Source organism: Benincasa hispida, chromosome 6 (assembly GCF_009727055.1).
Source record: "Benincasa hispida cultivar B227 chromosome 6, ASM972705v1, whole genome shotgun sequence".
NCBI classification, from domain to species: domain Eukaryota; kingdom Viridiplantae; phylum Streptophyta; class Magnoliopsida; order Cucurbitales; family Cucurbitaceae; genus Benincasa; species Benincasa hispida.
Genome location: NC_052354.1, coordinates 51,302,662 through 51,314,248, shown reverse-complemented (window position 1 = coordinate 51,314,248; position 11,587 = coordinate 51,302,662). Strand labels below are relative to the sequence as shown.

General features: G+C 34.5%; 1 protein-coding gene and 1 pseudogene across 2 annotated transcripts; one reads left to right on the top strand and one right to left on the bottom strand.

Annotated features, from left to right (window-relative positions):
- The first annotated feature begins 926 nt into the window (after window positions 1-926).
- LOC120079894 (NADP-dependent glyceraldehyde-3-phosphate dehydrogenase) lies at window positions 927-6,138 on the top strand. Of its 2 annotated transcripts, XM_039034338.1 has the most exons (10): window positions 927-1,175; window positions 1,371-1,564; window positions 1,676-1,804; window positions 2,969-3,088; window positions 3,339-3,475; window positions 3,563-3,718; window positions 4,090-4,468; window positions 4,822-4,938; window positions 5,016-5,124; window positions 5,797-6,138. In XM_039034338.1, the coding sequence occupies exons 1-10, from the start codon at window positions 1,031-1,033 to the stop codon at window positions 5,838-5,840; spliced, it is 1,530 nt and encodes a 509-aa protein (XP_038890266.1). In that variant the 5' UTR covers window positions 927-1,030; the 3' UTR covers window positions 5,841-6,138. The 2 variants fall into 2 exon arrangements, with proteins under 2 accessions (XP_038890266.1, XP_038890267.1); XM_039034339.1 differs by lacking the exon at window positions 5,797-6,138 and having other exon boundaries at window positions 5,016-5,365.
- Window positions 6,139-6,289: 151 nt separating this feature from the next.
- LOC120079288 lies at window positions 6,290-7,824 on the bottom strand (annotated as a pseudogene).
- Between the last annotated feature and the right edge of the window lie 3,763 nt (window positions 7,825-11,587).

The window sequence follows — 11,587 nt, the reverse complement described above, 5'->3', positions numbered from 1 at the left end:
ATATANATTCAATAAGCTTCCTATATTTTTGGCTCTTTATTTTCTTATGATCCATCCCTTTCATGATACTAAATACCCATTTTTTTTTTTTTGGTAAAAAAACCCAACTTTTTATGTTTCAACTATTGATTACATAATGACCTTCAACTTTCTCAGATTTAAAAAATATCCATATCCTTATAACTAAAATATTATCATTGACTTTTCATAAACGTTTTAGACTACTTTTCAAGTAGATATTCATTAGAATGTTAGGATCCAAATTTTTTTCATAGGTCCTAGTTAATTACAAAACCAATATGGACTTCAAACATAGTTTTGAAATCTCCACAGTAACATTGCAACTTCTAAAAGAATATGGACATCTTTGAAACAAAATAAAATTCAATAGTTTTTTTTTTTTTTTTAAATTTACCTTTATATTTATTAAAAGGATCAAAATACCCCATATTTTGGACATTCTTCAATTTTAGTCGTCGTATTATTTAATATCCAATTTTAAATTTTATTGAAATTGATTGAATAATAAAAATAATCTTTAAGGGAAAATTCAAAATTTATAGTGAAAATACTAAAAGGTAATAAATTTTTTTGAAAAAGTAAACAATAAATTAATAAAATAGATTAAATTTAAGATTTATCGAAAGACAAACTAAAATTACATAAATTTAAAATTTATTGAAAAAAATGATATTTTAACTAAATTAAGATCTAAAAACTAAAAGAATTTTTATTTTTAGAATTTGTTTTTTTGTTTTTTTTTGTTTTTTAAAAAAGGCTCAGTTTGCCATAAAAAGACAGTAGAGTGTAAAAACAGTTAAAATGCTCACATGGCGAAAGAGAAGCCACTCCCTGGTTTGAGCCTTTCACATTCAAAAGCGTGGCACTTCGTCCTCCTCCTTCCTATTTATACCAACAACCCATCATCCAAATTCAGCCACATACTCTTCTTTTCATCTCTTTCAATTTCTTCTCTCTCTCTCAAGAATCTCCTCCAAATTCCCCCTATTCCTTTTTCTCATCAATTTCCATGGCGGGTAATGGGGTTTTTGCAGAGATTCTCGATGGTGAAGTCTACAAATACTATTCCGAGGGTGAATGGAAGAAATCCTCCTCGGGGAAATCCGTCGCCATTATCAACCCCACTACAAGGAAGACTCAGTACAGAGTTCAAGGTATAACCCCATCAAAAAAACAAAACAAAATCCCCCCATTTCCATGTTTTTCTGTTTGTTTTCCTTTTAATTCTGAGGTCCTGAAGTCAATTTCGAGACGTTTGTTGAAAAAATGTTGTGGGTTAATAGAAATGTTTGTGAATTATGAGAATGTTTGGAAGGTAATTAATGCCTGTAAGGTGTTTGTTAAAATAGCTTGTAACCAAGAGGAGGTTAATAAAGTGATGGAAATAGCCAAAACTGCTCAGAAATCATGGGCAAAGACTCCATTGTGGAAGAGAGCAGAGCTACTACACAAAGCTGCTGCAATTTTGAAAGAACACAAAGCCCCCATTGCTGAATGTTTGGTGAAGGAAATTGCAAAACCAGCCAAAGATGCAGTGACTGAGGTACTATTATTGAGTTACATTTGTTGTTTGTTTTTCTTGTTTTTGTTGGATTTTTGGTAGCTTTTACTGTGGAAATGTGAAGTTGTGGTAATGGGTTTGAATTCTGTGAAGGTTGTGAGGTCTGGGGATCTTGTTTCATATTGTGCTGAAGAAGGTGTTAGGATCTTGGGTGAGGGGAAGTTCTTGGTTTCCGACAGTTTCCCTGGAAATGAAAGGACCAAATATTGCCTTACTTCCAAGGTAAATGTTCTCATCTTTTCTGTTTTGTATGTTTCGTTGGGACATAATTACTTTTAGATGATTAAGCACTTTATGTCTTAAATGTTTGTCTTTCAATGGCTAATATTTCATCTTAATCATTTATGACCTACTTTATTACTCTGATTACTCTTAAATCTTTTTTTTTTCTCCTTATCATCTATTTTCATGCTCTCACTACTTTCTTTTTTCTCTAAACTCTACCCATACCTTTTCTGGATCGCTTTTTACCCATATATTCTCTCACTAACCTTTTATTTTCCCATATGATACACTTTTTAGACTAAATTACAAAAAATACCCTATATTTTTTTCATTTGTTTCAAAACCATCTTTAAATTAGACATTTGTTAGAATGTTTTTGGTTTTAGTTAATTGCTACATCTTTAGATTCCATATATATATTTTTTCTTTTTGTTTATTTAACAAGATATCTCTTCACACGTTTCTGTCGCAAAATTTTTTTGGGTAATATTTGAGTGCATTCCAAAATGCACTTATTTCTGTGTTTTCTCTCTCATCACTCAAAAAAAAAAAGAATTAAACTATTTCAAAAAAGAAATATAAAGAATTTGCCACATGACTAAATTATGATTTGACAACTTAGTGAATGTACAAATATAGGTGATGTTCAAGATGTACCTAAGTATTTTCTTTTTTTATACACTACTTTTCTCACTATTCTTTCTTTACATATTCTCTCTCATTTGTTCCTCCCTTTACACATTTTCTCTCGCAAAATTTTTTTCCCACATAGTTACTTTCTCTTGTTAATCTCTCTCTGCTTCAATTTCTGTCACTAATCTTTCTTTTCGTTATATAATTTTTTTTTGCCAACATGAGCGTAATTCAGTTGACATAGTGCTTGTACTATCAACTTTGAGATCAGAGATTCGATTCCCCCATCCCACACTTTAATTATAATACCTTTGCAAAAAAAAAAAAAAAAAAATTGGGTAATATTTTTGTCTTTATCTTAGTAATTTATTATTATCTTAATTACTCTTCTAATTTTCGTGATTTTCCAATTTTTGAAATATTTTTTAAGAAAAATATTAATCATAAAAAGACGGATAAAAACACCTTTAGAAGTATTTGAAGTTGTTAACATTTTTTATGCACCACTTTTGAAATTGAAAAATCCAGATCCCTCTTGGTGTGATTTTAGCCATTCCTCCATTCAACTATCCTGTCAATTTGGCTGTTTCAAAAATTGCCCCCGCTTTGATTGCTGGAAATTCTATCGTCCTCAAGCCTCCAACTCAGGTACGTTACACAAAATTAGCTCATCATACATGATTGTGGTCTCTCTAATGCATTCTTCATTGATGAATATTGAATAAAATAACTCAACGACTGACTGTAAACTCCTGTTCTGTTTCATTTTTCTCAAGCGGATCATGAGAAAACACAACCAATATCTAGGCTCATGAAGTAGATTGAATAAGAAAAATATAAGAGAGCTGACATTGTAGAATTTGTTTGTCATCTGTATAATGCTCTTACTATAATGCAGGGCGCAGTTTCTGCTCTCCACATGGTACATTGCTTCCACCTAGCTGGTTTTCCAAAAGGCCTTATTAGTTGTGTCACTGGAAAAGGTTCCGAGATAGGTGATTTCCTCACGATGCATCCAGGTGTCGACTGTATAAGGTAAATACTGCTTCATTCTCGCTTGATGATGATTTATGAGATCTTCTATTCGTGTGACTCGGTTTTGTACTTGTTTTTTCTGTGCAGCTTTACTGGTGGGGATACCGGTATTGCAATTTCAAAGAAAGCAGGCATGATACCTCTTCAGATGGAACTGGGAGGCAAAGACGCCTGCATTGTGCTCCAGGATGCAGATCTCGATTTAGTTGCTGCTAACATTATAAAGGGAGGCTTTTCTTACAGGTGAGAGCAGATCCTTCTCAAATTCATTCAAGGGTTTATTCATAAATTTCTAGGCACAGGAGATATGTTCAAATTTGCGCTTGGAACATGCCTGCTTTCGTTCATTTATACTGGTTGATACCAGACTCATATTAGCTTCCCATTTTCCATTCTTTGTCATGAGTGAAAAGCTTAACTAATTGGCTGATTTGATAGAAAGAAGAAAACTTGTTCTTGTCCTTCATGTTTAGAACAGAGTAGGTTGTTTTTTGTGAACTGATCTTGTGATGATCTTCTTCTTATCAAAGTCATTTTTTCTGAAAATTCATTTTCAAAAGCTTACTGATAGGTGTCAACTAAGTTGCTTGGTACTTATTTTCTTTTGACGACAGTGGCCAAAGGTGTACTGCCGTAAAAGTTGTTTTGGTAATGGAGTCCGTCGCAGATGCTTTAGTCGAGAAAGTAAAGGCACGGGTGGCTAAATTAACTGTTGGTGCCCCTGAAGATGACTCAGATATTACTCCAGTCGTGACCGAATCCTCGGCGAATTTTATTGAAGGGTTGGTAATGGATGCAAAGGAAAAGGGAGCAACATTTTGCCAAGAGTACAGAAGAGAGGGCAACCTGATTTGGCCCTTGTTATTAGATAATGTTAGGCCTGATATGAGGATTGCATGGGAGGAACCTTTTGGTCCAGTTTTGCCAGTCATTAGGATCAGTTCTATTGAAGAAGGAATCCACCATTGTAATGCTAGCAACTTTGGACTTCAGGTATAAAATAAAGTCTCATTTAGTTATTCTGAGAAATGTGCTTTACCTTCTACTAAGTTGTGTAGAAATTCTTAAATTGTCGATTGAACTATAAACTTAAGCCGATGAGTGAAGGCAAATTTAATAGTATATCATCTAACAAAAATAACTCGAGCTTCTTCATTTGGAAACGGTTTTGAGCACAATGTTCTGTTTTTAGAACAAAAATCTTTTAGAAACGTGTTTGAATAATTGTTTTTTCTTGATTTCTTTTAGTATATGCTCACAAATGACCTAAAGAAAGATCAATTTAAAACTATATTTAGCAAAACTTTCAACATTGCTATTTGAGTTGAGTAATGTGTGAAAAACAGGGATGTGTCTTCACAAAGGACATTAACAAGGCGATATTGATAAGCGACGCAATGGAAACTGGAACAGTTCAAATCAACTCTGCACCTGCTCGAGGACCTGATCATTTCCCATTCCAGGTACCGTAAATATCTAAAATGGCCACCATTATTATCAAAACGTCTATCGTTTTTATGAACTCGAGGGTGTGGAACAGGGAATCAAGGACAGTGGAATTGGTTCTCAAGGTGTTACCAACAGCATCAACATGATGACCAAAGTGAAGACAACAGTTATCAACTTGCCAACACCTTCGTACACCATGGGTTAGTTTGTTTATTAGCTTTATGAGCCAGCTTTATGCCTTAGTCTTAAGCTAAATAGTGTTAAAAAGAAAATATCTGGTGTGAGTTTTGTTTGTAGTCTCTTCAATATCATGTTATCTTCTTAAATTAGTTCTTTCCCTTCCACTCTTGCCCAATGAAATCATTAGCAAGTAAGCTAACTTGTACTTTTCAATAAAAATGCTATAGAAGTTAAAAAAAAAAATGGTTTTATGCTTTCTTATATTCCTCTCAATTCGATAAGAATTTGTACATATATATAGCTTTTGTTATAGGGAGCATTTTAAAGAGAAAATCAAAATAATTAGACATATTCTTGTTTTTAAGTTAACAAACAACATGAGTAAATGGAGATTCAAACCTTTGAATTCTGGGTCAAGTATACAATGTCATAACCAATTGAGTCATACCATGATTTTAAACCTTGATGGATATCACTCGAATTTTATTCTGTTAGAACCATTTTCAGACTAAAATGGTTGAATTTTGCAAGATTTTGTTGGATTTTTTAAAAATAAAATTACCGATTTAACTTTGTTATATTTTAATTTTCTATCAATTAATAAATTAAAAATAGAGGGGTATATTAGCAATTTTTTATTTGTCATCCATTGGAGCCTAAAATTTGATTTGTTCCCATGTGTGCCTTGTTAGGAACCAAGTCTATTAGTAAGAGAGGCCTAGGGTCCAAATTGTGAGTGGATTTGACAATGTGGGCAGAAATAGAGCTACAAAATTGAAAAGCCAGCCACTGAAGATCCCCAAAATTTTGGTATTTCCCAGCAATTTTAACTAGGTTAGATTAGTCATTAGTGTTTAATAATAATAATAACAATAATAATAATAATAATAATAAACTAATGCAAAATTTTCAATGGTGGATTAGTATTAGACTTTCCTTATGATTTTCTTTGTAGTTCCTTTTTTCCATCGGAATCAATGGTGTAATAATGTTTTGATTTGCCTCTCAATCATTAATAAATTAAAATTCCCATATATTGACCCTCCCTCCAAATATATATATATATATATAAGAGAGAATTACTGAATATTACTTCAGACGACGACGTTATGATTATCATTACTCGTGTCATTAGATATTGGTATTTTCAATTCCAGATAGATTTGAATATGATCTTCTTTATTGATAACCCTAATGTTTGATTTGTTTCTCTATCATTATAAATTAAATTCCACATATATTAACCAAAACAAAATAATATAGGTTTGATATATATAAGGATTACTAAGTAATCCTTAAGCCAACTTTATCATTAGCACCACTCGCCTGTTTAAACATTTGTATCTTCATTTATACATTAATGTAATATATAAAAACATAATCAAAATAATAAAATAAAATGTATCCTTTGTTTTGTTTTATGTAATGATTTGGGTCATGATTGATATGACATTTTTGGAAAAGAATAATCCTTATGAATGGGGAAATACACTTCGATTATATCACATTGATATATTTTTCTCAAACATATATACTTGGTGTCGAAACAAAACTTTTAGGTAGTTAAACTAATTGAAAGGATGGTATGAACTACTCTTTTGCAAAAGTTAGGGAACATTAAAAACTATTTTTAAAGTATTTACATGATTTATTAAAATAAGAAAAAATTGTACAGGCCACCCCTATATTATGAAGTTTGTTGCAATTACATCTTAAACTTTAAATTTCATCAATTAACTCCCATAGTTTAATAGTGTTGCAATCAGAGCCTTGTATTAATTGATGTTCAATTAAATATGGACAAACTTGTCAATTGACAAGTCTATGAAGAAAAGGAAGAAAAATGTTTATTGCTTAGGGGAGCTCTCGCAGTCACCGGCAACAATCTTGGACTGCTGAAGGGTTGTTGCATCGTAGCAGCTTCAAGTTAGCCAAAATTAAAAATCCAACCAAGTCTTGTAATGGAAAGGAAAAAAGATCACCACAAATTACTTTAGAAATCATTCCAGTAAAGCACAAAAAACCAATTTTCCATTACTTCCTCCTTCATTGGGCCGCCATTCGAGCAATGAAACCTCATACTGAATTCTTCCATTGGATCCAACCTTAACTTCTCAAATCCACTCACAACTCCGACGGCTCAAGCTTCTCACCTATACTCATCAACGTGTGCTGGCGAATGAAGGGCTCAGGTTTCATGTGCTTGGACATAATTTCAAGAAAGCAATTGAAATCAAAAGGAGCAGTGAGATTCCCCTTGACGATAATGGCTTTGAGTTTGGTTTGATTGGGGTTGTCGACGAAGGGATGCATTAGAATCTCGAGTTCCGATACGGCGTCCGATCATTGTCTTTGATATTGAAGAGGGTAAAGGCCTCTCTCAGGGAGGATTTCTGATCATCACTCAAATCTTTGCCCCATCTTTGGTTTCAATTTAGGTTTGAACCTTCATAAATCTTAAATTTTTCTTTTATTTCTTTTTTTCCTTTCCCTTTGATGCTCGCCTAAGTGTTAAAGAATACATGCTGAAATTAACTTTACAAGTCTATTGTAACACTTTTTTGTAAAGTCCTATATAAATACAACTTAGCTAGCTCATAAATGTACTGAAACAAAAGAAACTATCCTAGCTACTTATCTGTATTCTTTAATAACTCTGTAAGTTTTGAATAAAACTCAGCTCCTCCGTGGATGTAGGCCTTCTTGAAGCCGAACCACATTAAAGACTGGTGTCCTTCCTCTTCCTCTTCTCGTTACTCATTATGCATAACTATTCACTCATCATCTTCATCATATTTCTCTAAGAAGTTTAACAACTTTTCCCTTCTGTATCTCTCCTCTCTCGAGCTCTCTGATCTAAAATAAAGAAAAATGAAAGATAGTCATTCAAGGAAATCTGATTGTGTGAGTGCCTAGGATTAATCTTGGCCATCAACGTGTAAGGCAAGATCAAGCTTTCACACGAATTGTGCTTTCAGCACATGGTATTCAAGGCAAAGTTTTCTTTCGGTTGGTTTTGAGCTAAAACATTTTTCAAGTTTGGGCCTTGGTGGGACTTTCACAGAGTCCACCAAATTATCAGCAAAGCCCAACAAAGTTGTAATGACCCGAGTTTAGGAGGAGTACATGAATGAACCAGTATCACATCCGAACGAGAGGGATCCCGAGGACATGAAAGTATGGTCAAGAAAAGCTTAAAATAATTGAAAGTTACTATCTATATTAACAAGGTGCACCTTCCTTTTCGGTGGCTCAATCATAAGAACTCCAAAGTTAAGCATGCTTAGCTTGGAGCAATCCTATGTAGGGTGACCTCCTGGTAATTTTCCTAGGATGCATGTGAGTGAGGACAAAGCATGTTGAAAGGACCCATGTTGGTTTTTGGGGATAACTTTCACTTCTAAAAGCATTCAAGGCAAGTGAAATGACGTAGCCAGGTCGCAGGGGATGTAGGGGAATGCCGGGGCCATGAGACTAAAGATTTGCCAAATAAGCTTTTCTTGAGAGAAATATTTTTACTTTCAAGATAAGTTCTTCAAAAATCTTGATGCAAGCATAATTCCATAGAAGAAGGCAAAGAAAAATCGAAGATTCGATTAGATGCAAGTATAGAAAGGGTAGTCCACTCAGTAGGGGAAGACTCTTTTTTCTATTCAGATACCCTAGCTACATCAAATCAAAAGGCTAATGATGATGGACCAGCTAAGAACCTAGATTGAGTTATTGATTCATGGTGTTCTTTTCACATGACACCTCACAAGGACTAGTTCAACACATACAAAGATCTAGATGGAGGTTCAATATACATGGGTAACAACCACTCATATCCATTCATGTGGAGACATGCAAGCAGGAGTGTCCTATACAAAGAGTTTTTATAAGACCGGACCATGATGGTAAGTCTTTTTATATAACGCCTTTGATAATTGAGACATACATTTCACTATAATGACCATAGGTGACATGACCTTAATCTTGAGTGTTTTGGGAACTCCTGCCTATGAGGGAGGTCATTTAATTAGTATGGGTAAGAGTGACCAGATTGCCAACTCAACAAGCCTACCTTTTTGGGGATTTGTCTAATTGAGGAGCTGGGAACTCAGTTACACAAGTTGGAATTCACTTTTTCCACAAAGCAGGGGTAAGTAGATAAATTGCTCCCTTAAGGGTTGACTCCGGGTCTTGAACATAGTGGCCACACCCTCTCTTTGGAAGAAATGACTCAGTCATAGTAGGACTATGACTTATTGTTCATTAGAGAAATCAATGGTACTTAAGGAGTTAGATGTAACTACAGGGGCAAAACGGTAAATTGACTCAACTGTACTTACGAGCGATTTGTGAAGGGTTATCGCACTGTTGATTGGTTATATGGACACATAAATATATTTATATGAGAAGAGTGCAGTTATCGGTCTTTAGTGGAGTGCCCAACAGTTAATAGATGGTTGATCTCACGACTAAAGAGTTTAGTTAGTTATTCACGTATTGTTGGAGCTTCAAGCTACAGGTCCATAAGATCCTCTTGGTAGCTCAATGGGTTCAAGTTGAGAATCAGATTTTGGGTTAGCTTGAAGTGTTCAAATTAACAAGAGGAAATTCAATTATATATGATATAATTGTTGTGATGTACTAGATACATTAATTGGAAGATTATACAAATATGATTTATATTAAGTACCATAAAATAGAAAAAGAACTATGGTTTATATGTTTCATATGCTGAAATATTAAAACTATAAGTTATAAATATAATATGATAAGTTGGTTATCATATTTATTTATTTATATTAATTATATGATAATTAATTCTTTTTCTCTAATAACCAATTGAGTGGGAGGTTATTGGAAGTTTTATGGCAACCGTGAGATAAAAGAAAAATTGTTTTCCAAAATTAGTAGTTGTTCCATTCGGATTTTCTCACGGAAAAAGCTATCAAGTAAAAATAGTTTTTACTAAGCGATAACGTTGACAAAGTCTACACGATCAGCTAAGAGTTGACTATACGATAGTTACTCTTTTGATCGTTGCTACACGATCGAGTAGCAAAGTCTACTTGATAGGCTTCAATTTGCTAAACGATCGAGTACATCGTCTATGCGATAGACATTATTCTTATCTCCCACTTATTCGATCGTCTACTCAATCACATACCTCCTGTCTTCCTCAATCCAAGATCATACAAAGCCCACAACTCCTGGATTCTCACACCGAGAATACCAAGGTAACACTTATGGTGGTGTTCTACATCCATTCGTGAATCAAGTTGGACTCGATTGAGTTTGAGGAGCTTTTGGTTGTTCGTGTTGTTGGTGGGCTGTTTGTTGCGTTCGAGTGTTGTTGTGGACGCATTGGAGACTTTCCGAGGGATATTTGAAGAATGGTTCTTCAAAGGTACACATACTCTATCCCTTGAATCCTGTTTTAACATGCTGTAATTTCTGTTGATGCATAATCTATTCGTTTCCGTTTAAGACTGTGATTATTGTGTTCAATCTGAATGGAATTTGGAACGATCCATTTCCGCTGCTCATGGAGATCTCTGTTTGTGATTTTCTTTAATTGGTGTCAGAGCTAGGTTGTTCAGATATTCCAAATTCCATTGTTGTTTTGCACTTCTTTTACAGTCGTGGTGGGTTTTAAGTTTGTTCTGCAATTCGTTTAAATGTTCAATGTGTTTGTGGATGTGTTGATGAATGTTTACGGGATGGTTGCCTGTGTTTAAAGCTTTTTTTAAGTTTACAAAGTGTTAATTTGTAAGGGCCCCTGCGTTTTTTGGGCATAATTAACAAGCAATCGAGTATGTATTCAAAGTGTTTGAAGTTGTTTTGAGTCATTCGTGATGAAGTTTCGAAGCATGGAGATGTGGTTCTCATCGAGAAAGAAGACCAAAGGTTGGTCGCATCGTGTAACCCAAGCTAAACGATCGTTGAGATTTGGCTAAACGATCGTGTAGAAAAATTCTGTCCGATCGTGTAGTATTTACTAAACAATCGCATGGCTAATGTTAAACGATAGTGTAAAGAGTTTACTCTATCACGTAGTGTTGGTTGCTCGATCGCGTGGATGCTTGGGGTAAACGATCGCATAGAGTATTTGATGCTTGTCGTTTAATAAAATGCGCGCGCACTAAATGATCGTGTAGTTCAGCATGCTTCATCGCATAGTCACTGACTACACGATCACTCGATATACGATACCTTACACTTGCTCAGTGATCGTTTAGATGATTATGCTTCACCGCATCGTTGTCGTCTACTCGATCGTTTAAGGCTTGCATTGCACGATCGTGTGGCCTTCATGCTTCATCGCATAGTCAAAGGTATACGATCATTGCTAAACGATTGGTTATGCTCACACAACGTTGCTAAACGATCACAAGGAGTTGGTACACGATCAAGGAGACGCGATCTTCGCTTGGACGGTTCAAGACCTGGTTCGCCTGTTTGAACTAGTGACTCTTTGTGCTTTGTAATAGTTAG